The sequence below is a fragment of the Wolffia australiana genome, chromosome 6, assembly GCF_029677425.1.
Source record: "Wolffia australiana isolate 7733 chromosome 6, ASM2967742v1".
NCBI classification, from domain to species: Eukaryota; Viridiplantae; Streptophyta; class Magnoliopsida; order Alismatales; family Araceae; genus Wolffia; species Wolffia australiana.
Window position 1 is genome coordinate 11,833,638 of NC_135840.1, and position 22,951 is coordinate 11,856,588.

A 22,951-nucleotide genomic window follows, 5' to 3' on the forward strand; every position below is an offset into this window, starting at 1 on the left:
ATGAGTAGGTTGCCACGTGATACATGGGCCCCACATAAAACAGCATATAAGATAATAAACAAGTATATAATTTCATGACACTACGTATACAATATACACGAGTACACTGCCACGTGGCACATGGGTCCCACAAAAACACTACACTGATACATAGGCTATATAAATGGGTGCACTGCCACGTGGCACATGGGCCCCACCAGAAAAACAACATATAAAGATAAACCCCTGCCGGCAGATTTGACCAACTGTCTCTCCTTTCACACTGTCTCCCTTCCAATACAAGAGTCAAGAAAAACACAGAATCAATCAATCAGATGTCGTTTCCGCCATGGCCATCTCCTCCACCTTCCTCTTCCTCTTCCTCTTCCTCTTCCTCTTCCTCTCTTCTTCTTCCTCGATTTCAGAGACAGAGATTCTCCTCCAGTTCAAGCAATCCCTGGGCGACCCCCCTTCTCTCTCCTCCTGGGCCCCACCCACCCTCCCCTGCCACGGCTGGGCCGGCGTCGTCTGCGGCGGCGCCGCCGCCGTGACCCACCTCCTCCTCCCCAACTTCAACCTCTCCGGCGACCTCCCCGCCGCCGTCTTCCTCCTCCCCCACCTCTCCTCCCTCGACCTCTCCGCCAACTCCCTCGGCGGCGCCGCATTCCCCGCCGCCGCCCCCTCCCCCTCCCTCCTCCTCCTCAACCTCTCCTCCAACCTGTTCTCCGGCCCCCTCCCCCGCCACGTGTCCCTCCTCCCCTCCCTCCACGTCCTCGATCTCTCCTCCAACAACTTCTCCGGCCAGATCCCCCCTCAGCTCGCCGGAATATTCCCTCTCCGCCGCCTCCGCCTCGACAACAACCTCCTCTCCGGCGCCCCCCCTCCCTTCCTCTTCACCCGCCTCCCCTTCCTCCAAGACCTCTCCCTCGCCTTCAACGACTTCGCCCCCTGGTCGCTCCCCCCCGAGATCGGACGGCTGAGCGAGCTCCGCGTTCTCTGGATCTCCGCCGCCAATCTCCGCGGCGAGATTCCCCCGGCGGCGGGGAATCTCTCCGAGCTCGAGTTCCTCCAGCTCTCCTCCAACGCCCTCACCGGCCCCGTTCCCGCCTCGCTCTTCGCCTTGCCCAAGCTTAAATTCCTCTACTTGTTCGACAACGCCCTCTCCGGCGAGCTCCCGGCGGCGCCGCCGCCGCCGCTGGAGGAGCTCGACCTGTCCGCCAACAAGCTCACCGGCCGGATCCCGGCGGCGCTCTGCCGGAACCCTAATCTCCGGCTACTCTTCCTCTACCGGAACCGCCTCTCCGGCGAGATCCCGGCGGAGATAGCGGCCGCGCCGCTGCTCACCGACCTCCGCCTCTTCGAGAACAATCTCACCGGCGAGATCCCCCCCGATTTGGGGAAATTCTCTCGCCTGGTCAACCTCGAGCTTTGGAGTAATTCCCTCTCCGGCGAGATTCCGGGGGGAATCTGCGCCGGCGGCGCGCTGGAATCTCTGATTCTCCACGATAATCGGCTTCGAGGGAGGATTCCGGTGGCGCTGGCGGCGTGTTCTTCGCTCCGGATGCTGCGGCTATCTAAGAACGCCTTCTCGGGGGAGTTCCCGGCCGGGATTTGGTCGCTGGGGAGCCTCGCGGCGGTTCTCGCCGCCGGGAACGGCTTCTCCGGCGGGCTGCCGGCGGCGCTGCCGGCGGCGCTGGCGAGAATCGAGATTCAAGGCAACGGATTCTCCGGCGGGCTGCCGGCGGCGGCGCCGGCGCTGAAGGTCTTCAGAGCGAGCGGCAACGCCTTCTCCGGCGAGATCGCCGACGACCTCTCCGCCATGGCCGAGCTCGACGAGCTCCTCCTCGACGGCAACCGGCTGACCGGGAAGATCCCCGCCGGGATAACCGCTCTCCGGTCGCTGTCCGTTCTCAGCCTCCGAGGGAACCGGATCTCGGGGAATATTCCCCCGGAGATGGGAGAGTTACCTGTGCTCACCCACCTGGATCTCTCCGATAACCGGCTCTCCGGCGAGATCCCGCCGTCGATGGCGGCGCTGAAGCTCAACTTCCTCAACCTCTCCGGCAACTGTCTCTCCGGCGACCTCTTCCCCTACGTGAGCTCCTGCATGGGAAAACCCGCCTCCCACAGAAAAACCCTACTTTTAACGTTGCTGCTCTGCATGGCGGGGGTGTTCTGCATGGGGACGTTGGTTCTGCTGGCCAGGGGGGGGCGGAAGGAGGGGGGAGAGGGGTGGGAGGTGGTGCGTTTCCAGCCGTTGGATTTCTCGGAGGAGGAGATCATCAAGGGGCTGGGCGGCGGCGCGATGGTGGGGGCCGGCGGCGCGGGGGAGGTGTTCAGGGTGAGAGTCGGGGCGGGGGGGAAGGCGGTGGCGGTGAAGCGGCTTCGGCGGACGGCGGCGGCGGAGCGGTCGTTCGCGGCGGAGGTGAGGGCGCTGGCGGCGGCGCGCCACGTCAACGTGGCGAGGCTGCTGTGCGCGATATCGAGGGGGGAGGAGAGGCTGCTGGTGTACGAGTACGTGGAGATGGGCACGGTGGAGGAGCGGCTGCACGGCGGGGGGTGGGCGGAGTTTGGGTGGCGGGAGAGGGCCGCCGCCGCGGCCGGGGCGGCGCGCGGGCTGTGCTACCTTCACCACGGCTGCTCCCCCGCCATCCTGCACGGCGACGTCAAGGCCGGGAATATCCTCTTGGACGGGGAGTTTCAGGTGAAGTCTTTGGGGAGTGGGCCTCTGTCTTGTCCGGATGACGTTGACGTTTGCGAGTATTGCGTCGTCGTCATCGATGAGGGTGGGTAGTGACCGTTGAGGGCAAGTTTCGGTGGTGTCTCAGCCAGACTTGTCCATGGCTCGGGCGTTTTTGGGTTGGGGGGTGGATGATGTTGACGGCGACGAGTATTGCGTCATCGTTGACGATGAGGGTGGGTAGCGACTGTTGAGGGAAAGTTTTGGTGCTCGTCCATGGCTTGGGCCTTTTTGGGTGGGGGTGGATGACGTTGACGGTGACGAGTATTACGTCGTTGTTGATGAGGGTGGGTAGAGACCGTTTGAGGGCAAGTTTTGGTGGTCTGTCGTCCAGACTCGTCCATGGCTTGGGCGTTTTTGGGTTGAGGGTGGATGAAGTTGACAGTGACGAGTGTGTCGTCCTCGTCGATGAGGGTGGGTAGCGACTGTTGAGGGCAAGTTTTGGTGGTCTGTCATCCAGACTCGTCCATGGCTTGGGCGTTTTTGGATTGGAGGGGTGGATAACGTTGACAGTGACGAGTATTGCGTCGTTGTTGACGATGAGGGGGGGTAGCGACGGTTGAGGGCAAGTTTTGGCGGTATGTCATCCAGACTCGTCCATGAAACAGGCGGTCTTGGCTTTGGGGTGGATGATGTTGACGGTGACGAGTTTTTCATCATCCAAACTCGCCCATGGCATGGGCATTTTTGGGTTGGGAGGATGATGTTGAAGTGAATGCAGCGAAGGCCGATCATCGACGATGATGGATGACAGTTGATGATGGTTAACTGTTGGTAGCAACCATAATTTCCAACCTTCGAGCATTCATGATCCAAACTCATCCATGGCATGGGCCTTTTAGGCTTGGGTGGGTGACACTGACATGAACCTTGCAAAGGCTGACCATCTACAATGATGGATGACAGCTGATGATGGTGGACTGTAGGGAACAATCATGAAGGCCAATCACCGTTGATTCATCACAAAAACTCGTCCATGGCATGGGCATTTTAGAGTTGGGTGGATGACGTTGACATGATGGATGACGGGTTCAAAATCCTGTTTGCAGGCGAAGTTGTCCGACTTTGGGGCAGCAAGGATGGTGGGTGATAGTGTGACGACGGCGGTGTACTCGACAGGATATGCGGCGCCTGAGGTTGGGTACGGCGGGAAAGTGAGTGAGAAGACAGACGTGTATGCATTCGGGGTGGTGCTTCTGGAGATGACAACAGGGAGGAGGGCTGCAGGGCTGGTAGAGTGGGCATGGAGGAGGTTTGAGGAGGGGGAAGAGGTGTTGGATACAAGGATAGTGAAGGAGGGGTGGGAGGAGATGGAGATGGAGGTGGTGCACAGGGTGGGGCTGGCTTGCACAGCGGCACGGCCGGAGAGGAGGCCTGCCATGACAGAGGTGGTACAGGCACTGAGTCTTCTCTGTCGGCAGATGAGCCAGAGAACCTGTGAGGCTAAAGAGGATGACCCTGCATGCTACTTGTGAGCTTTGCATGGTTTTTAAAAGTTGTATCATGTGTATTTCAGATGTCCTACTGCTTTGTAAGGTGGCCAATTAGAGATGGGTAGGTGAGGAGGTTTTAGTCTTTTTCCCTTCACCAAGAAATTTTGCCCCATCTTTGGGTCCATGATCAGAACAGTTCCACATTCAAAGACTTGGATTTGTGTCAACAGTCTAACATATTGTCTTGACTTTGATTTTTCTAGAAATGCTTCTCCTCAAGTCCAGTATTATAAAGTCAAACTTTCTGATTTTTAACAAATTAGCTTCTCCTCAAATCCTTATCATGGGATGCCCTTGACTTGGCTTTATTCACCTGAGAATTCAAATATCCACCATTTCTGATTTTTTAAAATTCACGAAGTAGAAGAAAATATTCTTTACAACATCATTTATACATAAGTTTAGTTTTTTTGTTGCCAAGTATGCACTATGTTCCTGTAATAGAGGAAGACAACATGATTTTCCAGATATCAATCTTAAAGGTGGCATCCCTAAAGATGTCTTAAATGTGGTTATGTATGCTTGAAAAGCATCATGTATCTTTGTAGAAAAATAATTTTCATATGTTCTTACCATCTTTTGAGAATTATTATCTTATCTACTCCTTGCCTCAATCTGTACACTGACCAGTGGGTGATAAGTAGAAATGGTTTGGGATGGACAAGATGTCTCATTTAAAATTTTGTGATTGGTGAAGTGCGATCCACCATCACTTTTAATGGGCTAAGACCATCCAAATCTTGAGAATATATTCTGCCCAATAAACTTATTTGATGTATTCCCTTCATTAGATCTAGTAGGTATGACCTTTATCCATCCTGAAATATAATTATTTGCCACAAATAAGCATTAATATCCATTAGAAACTACAATTGGAAACATGAAATAGATTTCCAATCTGAAAGAGGAGAGACGGAACATATGTATGCAGCCAGATAAAGTCCCTCCTAATGTCTCCCAAAGCAATAGAGTATACGATGAGATAAAAAATGCACAAACCACATAATTTAAGGTTTTTAAAAAAGCCATGAATACATCATAACGTATGTTATTGGGGGGATCATTAAATAAAGATAAAAGGAGAAAATATTGATAGTCGTTTGGAAAATTGACTGGATCTCCCACATTGCATGTTGTGATGTTTTTGCACTGATGGTGTCCTAGGGTCAAATTGTGTCATCCATACTATTCAATGAGTGGTAGACATATATCTACCTCTAAAGTCCACCTTGGAGGACCTCCCAACTGGACTTTGTTTTTTTGTAGCTCAGCCACATCCCAAGTACAAATATGATGAAATTTTGTTAGTGTAGACGTGGCATTATATTAAATGAGAGCCTTCTATTTAAAAATCTCCTCAAAATCCAACAACTCACAAATTTTTAAAAATTACACATCATGTACTTTTGTTTGGCAATTAACACGGTGTCGGGTATGACCAACCCAAGAGTTGTGCCCGTGGGCCGATCCACGCGTGACCTGGACGCCACATGGGGAGGTTTTGTATATTAAGTGAAGTGTTCATAAGCATTTATAGGTGTGGAGCGAGTGTAAATGTCCCAATTACACTCTGACCCTACTCGCCCACGCCCATGATGCAAAAAAGAAAAAAAATACAAATGTGATACCGGTGTAACTCCTCGAGAAGGCTATGGGCAACCATAGTATGCTCGTGTCCCACGTAGGTGGTGATGCATGGAGTACTAGCGGTCCTCACACAATCATTAGATATGATCGTGGAGGTGTGTAGAGGGCAAATCAGTTAGGCAAGAGGTCATGCACTCCCGCTTGTGGTGCTCAATGCAATACACCACTTGCGAGGGCTAACATTCGATAGGATGTGACGTATGAGGAGAGCGGGCAAGCCGAGGCTCTCAACGCGATGTCAGCCACACATCATGTACTTAAAGTGTACATGTCATGCTTTATTTTTTTACTAACCAATCTCACTACCCTTGTCACGAAGTATAGGGACTCTACTTCATCTTACATCAAGTTAATTGTTCAATTTTATTACTACAAAGCTACTCTACTTGGCCAACTACTATATGTACTCTGCCTCAACACTCGATAACATGACACTAGGTTGAAGGACTCAGTTATAAGTAATAGGTCAACCTGCCACCATCACCACATGACCCATAGTAACCCTTTTTTATTGGAAAAAAACATAGTGCCAGTTCTAGCCAACCCAATGGTCTTGCTTGTAAACAGATATAGCATTTCCCAAGATGCCACATAGGGGGATTTTATGTATGGTAAATTTTAGTATTCCTAATTTATACACAGATCCCAGCCAACTAGACAGATGACATAAATAAAAGACACACAACAATCATACCTCAGCAGGTCACAGAGTAGGCCTCGGATGCTAAAAGCGGATTCACATACCCCATATAAGTTGGTAGGTGTAGGAAAGGAGGCAGTGTCGTGGCCTATGTTAAATGTCTTTGTAGGAGTTCAGTGATGTTGACAACGACTTTGCCTATAATGATCCTTTAATATTCCAAATCACTTGATTAATATCCACGCATTAAAGTTTGAAGGATGACTCATCTTGTCAAAGATAATTCTTACATATGTAAAAAATGTTTAAAATATTGATGAATCCAGATCATCACGTTTCAATTATCCTTCCCTACTATAATCTCCTATTACAGTCAGTTTTAGTTTAATTTATCATAACAAATTGATTGTAAAATTTAGAAAAAACTAAAATATGTGATCTTGAACTAATGGAGTGCTATTTACTCTATGCCATAGTGCTTGATTAGAGACTCTATTTTCTCCCTCCTCAGATTACTAATTCACATGTAAATATCATGTGACAAGTCAAGCTATGGATATATCACACCCATCATCTCCTATCGCCCCTTGCATGCAATTCCGGCCTTATATGCAATCTTCTTCGCACTTGGGGCCTTCCGGTGACTCTGACCCCCATCACCACTTGTCTACATATTGTCTATTGACATCCACCACCAATAGGCATTCTCAAGCTGAATGTGGATGGTGTGGCCCAAGGGAAACCAGGACCGGCCGGAGGAGGCGGTATTCTCCGAGATAATACATGGAGTATTCTTTTTTGCTTTCTTATGAAGCTCGAGAATGCCACGGTGTAGAGCGCCTCAGCCTGCCGGCTCTTCGTGCGCGTCGCTCTCTACCGAAGGATGGCCCCCGTGATAATCTCAATTTTAGGCTTAAAATTTGTCGTTCGTGATTGAGATTATTCATTAAAAATATATTTAATCATACTTCAAAATACTAAGTTAATGATGAGTATGGATTGTCTCCATAGGGAACGATGATTAAGGATTTAATTTCTTATGCTAGTGATAATCAACGAGAGGAAAGATTAGGACAAGATTTGAAGATATGAGCTAGTGATATTGATTAAAAATACGTATCTTATGTGTTAATTTAACTTAAAGAAAGAGTAAGTAAATGTGATGAATGCGATGATAGACGATGGTATGAACGAGGATAGAGATTGGATGTGGAGTGGTACGATGGAGAGGATAGAGAGACGAGATAATGGGGACGTAAGTAACTGAAATGACAAATGAAAAGTCGATAAAAACTATAATTATGCTTCGTCCCACACACCCAAGACACTAAGAACACACTTGATGGATATCAAAACTCACTATCTTTCAATCAGCCCACACAAGTAAGAAGCAAGTTCAAGATGAATTTCACAATTATCCAGGCCTCTATTTATAGATCAGAGGGATGGATAGAAAGAGGAGGGGAAGACGAAGCAACGCTATCGTTCAATCAGCCCAATCGGAGTTGTAGATCAAAAGTTATGGCCGTTTGAAGTTGAAGCAATCCTAGCCCTTGATTTACTTCTCTCTCCTCGTCAACATCCTCAGTTTCCGTGCCTGTTAAGAAGTCAAAGCAGTTGGTATTCTGCACTTTTCATATTCCGTGCAGGTGCCCTTTGTATTCTGTGCCACGTGTACCCGAAAAAAAGATAAAGAAAAAACATAAAAAATCCCTCTTTCTCGATGCTGACGTGGCGGCGCGTCAGCGTGCCATGTCACCCTTTTTTCTTTTCTTTTTTGTTTGAAATGAGTGGACGTGAGTTGTCACGGCACCCTGCGCCAAAATAAAAGCAAAAAAAGTTAAAATTTCATATTAAAAAATCATATCTTTCCAATTTTAATGTCAACAAAGTCCAAAAAAAAACATATTCTATCTCAAAAATTATATTCTTTTAGAATTTATTATTATAAAAATCCAAAAAAAAGCATAAAATTCAGAAATTCATTCTAAAAATAGATTCAATTATTTTAAGCTTGATGACACGCAAATATGAGTAAGTTAATGCAGATAAACATGTAAATATGATCATATAAGGTACTAGAAATGCATGTTATCACCCCGCGACTGGTGTAGTGCATGGAGCACTAGAGGCGGGAGCGCTCGCCCTCTTGCCTGATGGTTGTACCCGCCTCGCACCTCCATGCTGACACCTAATGAAGGCGGAAAGAGCTCCACACACTCCATGCATCACCATTGTGGCCAGGGTCTAGCACGATACCGGCATGAGCAAACTTCTATGGGCACTTCCTAGGTATCACACATGTATTTTTTCTTTTATGTAAGTGGGACATTTACGCTCGCTCCACACCTATAAATGCTGATGAAAAATCCACTTAATAAATAAAAGCCCCCTAGGTGGCGTCTAGGGCACGGTTGGATCGGTCAGCGTGCACAACCTCGGGGTTTGTTGTACCCACCACTGTGTTTTTTGCCAACAAAAAAAATTCACATGTAAATATGTTCAATCAAAACATAACTGCAAGCACTGTATTAGCATAAAAACATAAGGTTCTGGTAAACTCAATTTTTAGGGATGTTTAAGTTGTCATTGATAATTGAGTTTATTCAATACGCTTTGTAATTTACCTTGTTCTATTAAATTTATCTAAGTGGTGAGAGATGGTTTTATGGGTAAGAGATATAGGAATTTAATTTATGTTCAAATGGAAATTTTATGTGATTATAAATTTATGCAATAAAAAATGGATGAGATAAGAAAGAGAAAACATATTTTATGCAATAAGAAATGGATGAGATAGGAAAGAGATAGCATATTTTATGGAATAAGAAATGGATGAGATAGGAAAGAGAAAGCATATTTTATGCAATAAAAAATGGATGAGATAGGAAACAGAAAGCATATTTTATGCAATAAGATGAGATAGGAAAGAGAAAACATATTTCATGCAATAAGAAATAGAGAGAAATACAAATGATGGTAAGGTAAGAATATGATAATTACTGATTATAGATATTATGACTAAAATGTATGAAATATGGAAGTGCCGTGGATAGAAAAGGTATATTGAGAGAGGGAGAAAAGCTATGTACAGCATGAATAAATGTAAGAAAAAAGTGTGAATAGAAAAATATGGATAGAATGGATATGTTTATTGAAGAGGGATAGTAATATGGAGTGGATTAGGGCATGTATGATGTGATGGGAAGGGTTTTAGATGGCGATAATAGATATATCTTACTAAATGCATGTTGATATTAGGATGAATATTTAGATGCAAGAAAATCAACTTTGACCCTTATGTTTTTCTGGGATCACTGCATTTTTTTGCTTCAGGATGAGCTTCATTAGGCCTGTGAATTACACCAAAAATTTTGATGGATCTCTAACTCGCTTTGTTTCATTACCCCTATCAATGTAGGACCAAATTCAAGATGGTTTTGACATATATAAAGGGGTATATTTATAAATCCAAGGTATTCATGGTATAGGAGAGAGAGAGAGAGAAACAAAGCTTCATTTAAACTTCAGTCAAAAAAACCTTTTGATTTTTCAGATATCACATTCTAAAGTTGGATAATTCTAAGCCGATGAGTAATTACCTATCATTTTGTCAATCCGTGTGCCACATCTGCCAACATGTTAATGGACTCCTCAGATTTTTCTAACTGCTTCACTATGATATCTACATTTAAATATCTGTTTACTGATGGCCCATCGGTTAAAATTACATCCTCAGCTTATCAAAACCCAGAGCACATGATTAACGCATAATTTTGTGTGTTCCTTAACTTGCTTTCATGATTTGACGTGTCACGTTGCAGTTTTGATTTCCCATAATTCCTGTCTATTCAGTTGGGCCCTACATTTGTCCCTCTGAGAGAATCAAAATAATGTCATCGCGATTGTGTTATTTGTGTATCTTTAATCTCAGAGTTTTCTCCTGCTGCAAATGTCCTTACCATCAAAATATAAAAAAGTTAGTCGTGATTGGTGCATTATGGCATCATGAAAAATGATGCCGTAATGATACATTTTTGTAATGTTTGGTGCAACCAATCATCGGCCATAAATACGATGTAAATTTTGATGGAATATTTTCCCATAAAAATAATTAAGAATATCTTTTAAAGATTGAAAAGACACATGAATGATCATTTTAATGCACATAAACATGTCAAATTAATCGCTATAAGGTGGGTTATCACTCAGCATTGAATTGAGTTAATTTACACATTCGAGCTCATGGGTGGTGTATGAGTTAAGAGACAATGAAAGAAAACATTCTTGACCTGGATGTGCCTCTTTGTCTGGTTTTGTGACTGTGGTTGACCATCTAAAGATGATTTGCGCAAAGAAAGAAATAACACCAAACACGTACTTAAATGTCCTTGATTCTTGAAGACAAGCGTGCCTTAAATGTTGAACTGAAGTTATGTGTTCTCGACATCGATGTGCTTCCTTGTCGGGTGGGCTTTTGTGGCCACGGTGGTCGACGATGTGAAGATTATTTGTGCGTAATGGAAGAAATGAAACGCGAAATTGTAAGGCAGCGCTTTAAAACTACAAAAACAAAATGACGATCAAATCATCCTTGGACGGAATCCAGGTAACATAAAGTAAAGTAAAAGAGAATGAAGAGTAAAGAGTAACATAAAATAAAGTAAAGGGTAAAATAAAATAAGATAAAATATTAACATAAAATAAAGTAAAATAAAAGAGTAACATAGAATAAAGTAACATAAACGAGAATGAAGAGTAAAGAGTAACATAAAATAAAGTAAAGGGTAAAATAAAATAAGATAAAATATTAACATAAAATAAAGTAAAATAAAAGAGTAACATAGAATAAAGTAACATAAACGAGAATGAAGAGTAAAGAGTAACATAAAATAAAGTAAAACAAAAGAGAATAGAAGAGTAAAAGTAACGTACAGAGTAAAAAAAGGGTAAAGTAAAAGAGTGAATTAAAATAAAATAGAGTAAAACAAAGTAAAATAAAAAAGTAAATTAAAATAAAATGAACTAAAGTAAAAGAGAGCAGAGCAAAATAAAGCAAAATAAAATAAAGTCGATGTATAAAGTGGCAGTTACGGGAGAGATATTTCCGACGAATATCAGAAGAAGAAAATAAAGTAGTAGTTGAAAGTTGAATCGGGGGCTCGGCCCGGTTGCTTCCGGCGGAGAGATTAGTGCGAATTTTATGGGGTTCCGACGTGGACAGATAAATAATTTTTTTAGGGGAAGAAAGAGAGGCGCGGATTCGAGAAAATCGATATTTTTTTAGGCAAACCGCGCAAAGGGGAGAGGGCTTTCTGTGGGGGCGAAAGTGGGGTTAAGGGAAGTGGACGCGACTCTGGTGGCAAGCAATATTATCCCATATCGGGGAGATTGTGTTGGGCCAGGCAAGAGAGGATATAAATAAAGAGCGGGCTGCAACGAGTTCCATACTTACCTGGACGGGGTCTACGGGTGATCAGGAAGGCCTGTGGCCTAGCCGCGTGACCTCCATTGCACTTGGGAGGGGCGCTCGGCTACCATCTCCCCAAGTGGGAGAGTGGACGTCATAATTTGTGGTAGCGGGGGCCTGCGTGCGCGCGGCCCCCACCCAACTCAAAACGAAACTTTGCGACTATAATTTAGAAATCCAAAATTTACAGGATTGCAATGTTCTATTCATATGACGGGAGGCTAACACTTGCAGAGAAGTGGCGATGTATCTCCTGTGTCACATAATTTGAAGCGTTGGCTGGTTGGAATTCTAAACATAGCTTCCCTTGCCGATTGGGAGGGAGAAGGTAATTGGATGCTTATATCAGCGGAATTCTAAACATAGTGTCCTGTACGATTGGAGAAATAGAAGGTAATCGGATACTTCTTTTATAGGTGGAATAATATTTTAACTACCTGGGCATATATATATATATATGTCTTTCTCGTCTCTTCCCACATGATGGTGTTTAAGGCTGGCCTCAGATCCTTTCTCTTTTTTGGCAATGGATTTGCTAACTGAGAGCCCGGCTTCAGGTAAAGGAACGCGTTACACAACAGACCTGTCATTCTATCTTCTTGTATTTGCAGGAGCAACAGAACCTGTGGTGCAACTGAACCGCTGGCATAACAGAACGCTTGGGGTATAACGGAACTGCTGGTGTAACACGTTCTGATTTCTTTTATTTTTGTTGAATATTTCGCTTTTCATTTTCTTCTAATTAAAGTGCCTCCAGATCCTTTATAAGGTACCCGTCCCTTGATGTAGACGGCAGTGAATTTTGAATATTTTCTTCATCTTTCATCTTAAGGAGTTGCCTCTAGATTGCTGTCATTGCGTGACCAAAGAAAGTATGTACATGTTGCCTGCCTGTAGCAGACTCATGTGTTGCCCGCATGCCACTCGCCTCTGAATGAGCATGTCACTTCATCTCCACACTCACGCCACTCGCCTATAGCGAGCGGCAGTACCGATCCTTTACCGTTGCGCTGTCACCTGTCCCTTGGCCATTCATCCAGCCCATGGTCGACGCCACCTTCTCCCAGTTCCCCAACCATCGTCGCCTTCATTGGTATATGTATCTATATCTGTATCCATATGTGTCTATATCTCTATCTATATCTTTATCTGTATCTATCTCTATCTATATCTATATCTGTATCTGTATATATCTCTATCTATATATCTATATCTATATCTGTATCTGTATCTGTATCAGTATGTATATCTGAACGTTATCTGTATATGTATCTATATCCATATATGTATGTGCATTTATATTGGTATGTGTATCTGTATCTGTATGTATATCTGAATGTTATCTGTATATGTATGTATCTATATGCATATCTGTATGTGTATATATATTCCTATGTGTATCTATATGTGTATCTGAATCTATATCTACATGTGTGTGTATCTGTATCTATATCTGTATATGTATCTATATTTGTATATTTATCCATGCAATTTTATTTGTTTCCCTTTTTTATTTTGCATTATGGAGATAATGCATGTTGTGAGGGGGGGGGGAGAAGAATGTCGGTTCTGAAAAGAAAATTGCCTCATCTTAAGTCATGGGGTAGCATTCACTTGTAAGAATTTAATAATGACTATACTGAGGAATCACTCACCTGATATCATAGCAAGATGAGTTTTGATGTTAGGCTCGATTAACAGATCGAGTATGTCTCTTAATGGTATGAGCCATGGTCTAGATTCATGTGGTTTATTACAAGGCTAGGATATCTGGTAGGGTGAAGAACATACATGAAAATCAAAAGGTTAAAACACTATTGTCTAAGTGGAATGCTAGGTGAGCTATAAACCATACACCCTTCCACTTGTTGTTCTTATCTAGTGTTTTGGATTTCCATTAAGTGAATCCTGGTTGGGTAAAATTAGTCATTTATTCAAATATTAAGCACATAATTACCTTCGCTTGAGTCACCTAGACCATGCATGCAGCCTTTTAAACTATTTTCCTAGTGTATCTCTAACGGTTTCACCTATTGACACTCATTCCAATAGGTACCCATTTATTCCCTGTCAGCCCTAAATGTTGCCTGCCTGTAGCAGAGTTGTGTTACTCGTACGTCGTTATCCTATGAATGAGCATGACACCTCATCTCCACACTCACGCCAGTTGCCTGTAGTGAGCCACGGTCCTGACCCTTTACCGTTGTGCTGTCACTTGTCCCTTGGTTATCAAGTTGGCCATTCGTCCAACCCATGGTCAGCGCCACGTTCTCCCAATTGATAAAGGATATATTTTTTCAGAGAAGTTGACAGACGATATTTACATCAATCAAGGGATGTATCTATATATCCATGGTCAAGACAAATGAGTATGTGATATAGAGACAATCCAGGCCTCCAAATTTGAGCATTTTGGGTCGTCAAGAATCACACCCAATAGTTTGACTAATTCTAGATTTTTCATTATCTAACAGTAATTATTTTTAAAAAATAACTATCCATGTCGTAGAATTTATAGATGGAGATAGATTATTGCTCCACAATGGCAGTAAATATATAATGAATAAATAATGCCAAATATAAACAAGAATTGGGTGACTGTGTGTGTGATCTATATTTTAATTTTCTTTACGGTCTTAATTTTTTTTCTCTATCATAGGATTACTTAATTCTCCATGGAGATGAATGTGGAAATATATGTGGTCTTCAAGCCAATGGTACACTCCACTTCTCGTTCGATTTTCATTGAAAACATATATAACACATGATGTTTATATTTCAACTCCATAAATACATGAAATGAGTAACTAATTATGATTAGATCATAATACATTGATCCTTATTTTATGAACAAGACATTTTCATTCAAAAGGATACTCTATAAAGACATTAAGTATCCAAATAAAATAGCATTGTCTTGTCCCACTGATATGATGAGTATGACAGATTCTGTAGCCATTTGTGTGGCGAAATTAAGGACAAAAGTGAGTGCTTTTTTGGGAAAGAGTTCATTGAATTGATCTGTATGAATCTCTGAATGGTATTATACATATTGTTAATTAGGTTGACTCATGTCGTGGTCATATAAGTGGCCATTAGACCTAACCACAAGATGTCTTTGGTATCCAAAATGTTCAAAACCTACAAGTCTCTCATCAGGGGATTCCAAAACGTTCTGTCTTGCATGCAGCAACAATACACGAATGTGATTGTGTGGTTAAGTTGGATCATTTACCCTCAGTATTAGAAGAAACTGACTCAAGGAAGATAATGCAGTTAAATCCATTTCTTGGATAGAGGAAATATGTGAGAATGCATTCTCATATGATTTTTCCATGCATCAAGAATAAATAGAAAGACTGATTAGGGTTAAAAGATTAACCATACCCTAACTTGAATGAATCAAAAGTGATTTGCACAATGAAAGACTTGGAACTATATGAAAATTGAATTAAAAAACATTAAGTTGAAATCACTTGGACATAAATCCAATCTGTGATTTATTGGATCGTCAATGGAGACATATTGAGCTTCCCAAGTGTGTAGGCTCTTTATGTATCCACATGATCCCTGGCATGCCGAATCCTATCCTCCATCCTGATGAGTCATAATCACACTCCACTGTCATTGCTACATTGTCCTGATTGTATCGACGCAAGAGAAGAGTCAAGGGAAGAAGGGAGAAGAAACAAATGTGCTCGAAAACTTTGGCCTGGATGAATTTCATTCAAGACATTGCCTTATTTATATATATATTTTTTCATATAACTGGATTTTTTTTCTCATTAACTGGATATTTTTCATATAACCTCCAAACATTAAGTATATATTTTGACATCTCAAGACCATTTCCGTATGACCATGTAGGCCCATGTATCACTCTAGTTGATGAATCTAGTAGCCCAATAATTTTTATTGGACTTTCGAATTAATTAACTATATCATATTATACCTCAATTAATGACGAATCAATTCAACCCAATCAATAGATTTAGTTTCCTACGACCCATGGGGTGCCAAGGTACATTTTGTGCTCTAGAAGATATTAAGGAGTGTACATCAATTCAATCATGGACCCTTTCTATCATCGTTAAACATGTACATATAGTCCCTCATCCTCTTGACACTCCAAGGATGACTTGGGGTATGGTCAATGGTCAAATATGAATAAGTCATCGGAGAACTGATGCATTCTGAAATCATCGGAAAACTCTTTAATGATATTCCACTACCTTGGCCAATGACTTCATCACATCATCTCCCTTGAGCACTCTCCTCTTATACTGAGTGCAAATGATCCCATCTTGACCACTTGATTATGTTTGTAAACTTCTTGTTGACCCCCAACTAAGAGTATTTATACTTCCATGATTAGGAAATCATAGGTCATAGTAAAAGTGCAAACGTCTGTCCACAGGAAATATTTGATGTCTTAGGTATAGGAGCCACTGACACATTTTGGCATAATTTAGGGGTTTATACAAATAAATTCAGTGAACTCTTTCTCCTAAAGAACACCCACTATCTATCTTTACTGTCTACACACTAATGACTACAAGACCAGTCATACTCATTATATGTGTGGGACTTGATAGTGCTTTTTATCTATATACTTTGGTGTCCTTATCCAGTATCAATAGAACACATGCTTAAAGGCCAGTGACCTTTGTATTATGATCTCATCAAAGTTCACTAAGCCAGATCATGTGATGCCGAACGTCGACGATGTCCTCGTTTGGACAGGTATCGAGATGATGCTTTGATACCAAGATGACGCCGGATGTCGATGGCGTTGTCATCCAGACGGGTATCGAAACGATCATCTGAAATCCTCTGATTCCAATATGATGTTGGACGTCGTCGATGTCTTCGTCCGATGGGTAATTCACTAAGAAGAATGTAACTACTTGATGCAATGAAATCCTAGATGAGTATACGCGCAGGTTCAACTTGTGGGAATTCGCCGAGTTTCGAGCTCCGGTGATGATGACGGTGACCTTTCAGCCCTCGTCGGAGTGATGATGGCGACTACGGTGCCGAACGGAATACTTCCATAGGAGCTCACATGTAACGGACGGGCTTGACCTGTTCTTAGGAGAACACTCAACTCATAGTTTTCTCTCACCCTATCTAACCCGAGCGCAGTGGAGTGCAGTCGAAAGATATACTGAAAGATGTAATTTAACTGGCGAGCAAGGGGAACGACATTCCACGTTGGTGGCAGCGTTCGTCATCGACATCTTTGTCAATGCCAGGACCGGTGCGGGTAGAAACGGTGGAGGGATGCCGGAGATGAGCATGATGTCACTTGACAGGCAGTGGAGGGGCAGTACTGGAGCATTACACAGGAGGGAGACGAGGCCAAGGAGGAGGAACGTAAAATAGATAAGCAGCTTGAGTGCCGGCGCCATAGACGTGGCGCGGGCACGGGCATGGGTTACCACGGTGACCAAATGAGCCAACGTAGTAGCATCGCAATAGGCGATCAACAACTCGACAACTGTTACGACCGGCAGGTCTATGTCGTGGATTTAGCTATGGGCATTGGCGTATCTGCAGGAGCAGCACAATGGGTGACCATCGACAAGTGTGACCACAAGCTGTCGCCCGATCTGCGCGACAAGTCTAGTCGCACAGCGCTGAACGTCGACCACAATGCCGACATCACACGGTCGTTATCTTCACACGGTGGTCGATAGGTCGAAGCAGAGAACACCGGTTTGTGGGCTGCCATGCGTGTGAGGCACGTAGGAGTGACCGATGAGTGAGCGATAGCGACGAGTGGTCATCACGTGTGGACTAGCGAAGGAGGGACTCCGATGCAAAGGTGCACTAGCACACGTACGACAGAGACTCGTTGCTGGGGTGGAGCATTTCCTCGTGTCGGGATGGAGCATTTTCCTCGTGCGAGTGACAGAATATGTCGAGGTGCCGTGCGGACAGCCGGGCAGAGAGGTGGCTTTGGGGGGAAGGTATCAAACCATTGGCGCCGGATTCTTGGCGATGGTAACCATGTCACGCATGCATTGATGCAGGTCGATCGTCGACCTAACTAGGACGCAGAATCAAAACTCGATTTTGATCGAGCGGCCACACTGGTCTTTATTGGTCATCAACTCATGCGGGTCGCACGCGAAGCAATAGCTCGGTGTACGCAGAGACCGCCAGTGCAACCCAACGTGTTGAGGGGGGGAAGGCGGTGCACTCTAGAGCAGTACAAGGCGTTATCGGCACCGATGGCTCGGCATCCGCGAGGCCAGCGATGCAGACTCACAGGCGGTGTTCCAATGGGCGGCGGTGGTAGATGGCATTGTTTCCTCTTCCCTTTCCCCTTCTCTTTTCTGTTTCCTCTTTCCTGTCCTTCGTCCTCTTCTTCCTCTTTCCTGTCCTTCCTCCTCTTCTTCTTCTTCCTCCTCTTTTCCTTCTCCTTGTTCCTGGTGAGATCTGAAACGAGGAGTAACTGCCAACAAAGAAATTCCAGATCTGATGAGAATTGGTGCCCATCATGACCTTATATAGGGCCATGATGGGCCCCTTACTAAGAGTCCAATAAGGGAGGTCCATTAAGTGACCCCCTTTTACAACATAAATAGAGAAACTAGGTAAATTAAAATGACAAAAAAATAAACAATACAGATGGATATGGGGATACGTACACGACAAAAACATAACGATACAGACGATGAAAATGAAAACATGATAATTTGGTGAATGAAATGAGCATGAGCTGGCGAGAGATTCGATTCAGTTGAAGGCGCGGTCGTGCTTCTCACGCGGGATGTTAAACCTGGATTTCTTCACCATAGCCTTGGCATGCCAGTCGTGAGGCGCAAGAGTCGGCGGATTGTCAGTGACGATGATGATGGCTTTGACGACGTGACGGCGATCCTGAAAAGTTGCTCTCCATCATCATGTATTCATAGAAATCATTATAAGCATCTACTTAATACATTGTATTAATGAACATGGAAAGAGACATGGAACGTGTGATTTGGCTTGTCAGCCACATATGTTTCCACCACTTTGGGAGTATCACACCGATGAATGATTATAGATGCACGATAAATGACCACAATAAGGTTTCCATGAGAGAGTTGATATACTCCACTTTGGCAACAAGTGTAGCTTGACACCCCTTGATCGGTAACTTACCCAATCAATTGGGTAAAATCAATACTTGAATAACCAATGTACATGTGATTTATTAATTAATAAGGTCAGCCCAATAAAGGTTATCGGGACATTGAATTTATTAACTAGAATGATACATGGGCCTAAAGAGACAACCGATTAAGGTTTATAAACATTGGTGGATATAGTGAAAGTTTGGGGATTATTATTAAATTTTTTAGGACAAGGGCTTTGTGAAAATTTCCTTACAACTTTTACAATTTTTTCCATATAGTATGAATAGACGGGACACCCTAATTTGATATCGATGCTACTTAGCTTGAGTTTCCCCCTCTTTCTATTCCTCTTCCTTGAGTATTGCTTCTAGTGGAGACTAGATGAAGTGGAAATCATATTTCCAGCATCAGAGCTCACAAAAAGGACCAAAAGATTCATCGCTCTCAAGACCTCTGAAGGTAGATAAGTCTTTAGTCTAGACCCTTGAAGGTATTGAAGATGCTCACTCGAGGAACCGATAAATAAAATAATTGAAGTGTGTAAACGTGATGATTTTGGTTTTCTTATGTCTTGGATTTTAGATGTCTTTGATTTGATATTCCATTGAGCAATCGATTTTGGATCATGTTGATCCAAGCCCCAAAATTCCCAACACAAATATCATTTCAACAAATAAATTCCTCATCATATAAATTTCTCATCATACCTATGTAGAATTTATCATGAAAGAATAATGAGTGAGGGTTGAAAACTCAAACCTCCATTTATGAGTCTAGGCACTTTAATAAGACTAGTTGGTGGTCACCCCCTTCACAATAGATTCATGAAGAAATCTGGAGAAAATAGCATTTTAATTTCTTTGAAAGGGTTCAAATTATAACGAATTTTCCCTCCAATTTTTTTAATTGCAAGATGACATGGCCCAATGAAAAGAAATACTTTTTGTTGTAAAAAAAATTACCCTTGGATCGAGACTGGCATTTTAAAGTAAGTATTTTTTAATCATTTGACTGGTCAAAAATAGTGGTGGGATCGATGTGTTACGAGATAGGAGGTGCGCGAGTGATTTGTGGTGGGAATATATGTGGTTAACAAGGCAATCACACATTGGATATCTCGTTCCATGTTCATTAGTAGAACATATTAATTATAGTGCACGGATGATGCTTATAATGAAATCCATTAATACATGATCAGACTTAATGAGTTATGATGAGATCGTAATATGAAGATCACTCGTCTTTAAGCATGTGTTCTAAATACTCCTATTCGAAGGATACTTGAGAAGGGCGCCAAAGTACCAAGATGAAATAGTGATGAAAATATATGTGGACGGCAAGCCAATCACACATTCCACATCTCGTTCCATGTTCACTAATACAACATATTCATTAAAGTGCACGTGTGATGCTTATAATGAAGTCCATGTATATATGATCTGACTTAGTTAATTATGATGAGATCGTAATACGGAGATCACTAGTCTTTAAGCACGTGTTCTAAATATTCCTATTTGAAGGATACACGAGAAGGACATCAAAGTACACAGATAGAATAAGACTATCTAGCCTCACTAATATGATGAATATGGCTGGTCCCGTATCCATTAGTGTGGAGACACTAAGGATAGATAGTGGGTGTTCTTTAGTGGAAAGAGTTCACTGAATTGATCCGTACGAATCCCTGAATGGTATTATACCAAACTGTCAATCAGGTTGATTCACGTCACGGTTGTGTAAGTGGTCCGTAGACCTGAGACACCAAAGACGTCTTGTGGACGGACGGTTGTACTTTGACTATGGCCAACGTGTCTCTAATCATGGGATTCTAAATGATCTTAGTTCTGGTACATCAAGAAGTTCACGAAGACGATTGAGTGGTCAAGATGAGATCATCCACCTTTGGTATAAGAGGTGACAAATCAAGGAAGATGATGCGATGAAGTCCTTGGCCAAGGCAGTGAAATATCGAAGAAGAGTTCTCCGATGATTTCCAAATGCATCAATACTAACTTGGACGATCGATTAGGGTTTGACAGTTGATCATACCCTAATGCATCCTAAGAGCATCAAGTGGAGGAGGGACTATACATATACGGTAACCAATGACAAACAGGTTCCATGAGTGAGTTGATACGAACTCCTTTGTATCTTCAAAGCACGAGGTGTAGCTTGGCACCCTGCGTGTCGGAGACTCAAACTATCGATTGGGTTAAATCGATCTGAGATTAATTAATCTATATTGTTAATTAATCTGGAAGGCCAATAAAGGTTATTGGACCACTAGAGTCATTAACTAGACTGGTACATGGGCCTAGAGGGTCACACGCAAATGGTTTTTTGGACGTCCACAGATATACTTAAGTTTTAGGGTTTTTCATGAAAAATACCCACTTAGTATAAATTGGGGAAGGCATTGAACAAAATTCACCCATGCCAGAATTGTTCAGGGGCCTTTACCTTCTTCTCCCTTCTCCCCACACCTCGTCTCCACTCACGATGTGATCGGAGATTGCAAGAGTGAACAAATGTGCTGAGGGTGAACGACGATGTCACGATGGTGGCGGAGGGTGAACAGAGTTTGCAAGGGTGAAGGAGAAGATTCTATGTGCCGAGGATATTGTTGATACGTCTAGAGGGCGCACACTTGAGAATCTTGACTCACCTCACTCCGGGATCCAATAAATCATGGATGTGATCCGTGCACAGGTTCATGCTTTATTGATGACGTTACGATTCTGTTCAAGTCTTCTGTTGCGGATCTTTTGGATTGGATCATCCATATCAAAGGTATGTAGAACCCAACGTTTTGTTGATTTGTTTTATTTAAATGTGCTGACATAGTGCTCATTGATGCACTGCCACATCGCACACCCTCTTCTTTTTAATATGTGTATATTAATATAATGTTAAGATTTATTTTGTCTCATTTCAAGAGGCGACATCAGTGTGTAACGGAAGCCGTCGATCAAGGATGACACATGCAAATATGAACCAGTGATTGCATTTAACACCTTGATGATGAAAAAACCCTAAAACTAACATGACAATGCTGACGAGGATGAGGAGTGAAAAATCTTTGGATTAAATCAATAACCAAGAGCTGCCCAACTTCAAGGCTTGTTATCTGACTATATAAAACTTTGATCGAGCTGAACTTTTGAAGGTAGCTTCATCTTTTTGTCCTCTATCCATCCATATTTTTGGATGTATAAATTGAGGCCTCAATATTTTTTTTTAAATCTTTTAACTCACTTCCTCTTAGAGAGGCCAAATGAAAGAAAGTAAGGTTTTGAAGGTCCATCAAGGGTGTTCTTGGTGTCTTAAGCGCTTGAAAAAGCTGATATGCTTTAGGAATATGCTTTGATCCCAAAAGATCATAGGGACATAAGGTTAGCCCCTTTCCTTACATTTATATATCTTCAACACATTCACCTAGTCGAATCATATCCATTTCATCATCACTATCCACCATCATCCATGATCGTTCATTGTCATCCATCACCTACACCATCACAATTTCCTCCCATACTTTTCCTCTTTTCTTAAACCCTAATCCACTTTTCCTCCACCTCATATCGTATTCATCTTCTACATCTTCTCATCACGTCTTTGCCCATCTCTCTCCCTCATTTTCATCCACCATATCCACGTTACATTAATTAATTCTTCTACATTAATGGTGATGTCTTCATCGAACACCTAGATCCCCTCATCTCATCTCACCATCTTCATCTTTACAATATCTCTTATCCTATACATATTCCTTTCTGTCCTCTCAAAATCACTATCTTGAGAGAGTGATTACCTAAGATCCATTCCCTATGGAGACGCCCCGTAACTTTGCTAAGGGTT

At 42.9% G+C, this 22,951-nt stretch overlaps 1 protein-coding gene, 1 long non-coding RNA gene and 1 other non-coding gene across 3 annotated transcripts; all 3 read left to right on the forward strand.

Moving 5' to 3' along the window:
- The first annotated feature begins 261 nt into the window (after window positions 1–261).
- On the forward strand, window positions 262–4,363 carry LOC144704157 (uncharacterized). The gene is made up of 2 exons (XM_078576439.1): window positions 262–2,683; window positions 3,769–4,363. The coding sequence occupies exons 1-2, from the start codon at window positions 329–331 to the stop codon at window positions 4,192–4,194; spliced, it is 2,781 nt and encodes a 926-aa protein (XP_078432565.1). The 5' UTR covers window positions 262–328; the 3' UTR covers window positions 4,195–4,363.
- Window positions 4,364–11,807: 7,444 nt separating this feature from the next.
- LOC144704437 (uncharacterized) lies at window positions 11,808–12,794 on the forward strand. The gene is made up of 2 exons (XR_013581816.1): window positions 11,808–12,297; window positions 12,581–12,794. It is a non-coding gene; the product is annotated as an uncharacterized LOC144704437 (long non-coding RNA).
- LOC144705040 (U1 spliceosomal RNA) lies at window positions 11,947–12,107 on the forward strand. Its single transcript, XR_013581947.1, has one exon. It is a non-coding gene; the product is annotated as a U1 spliceosomal RNA (small nuclear RNA).
- Window positions 12,795–22,951: the final 10,157 nt, after the last annotated feature.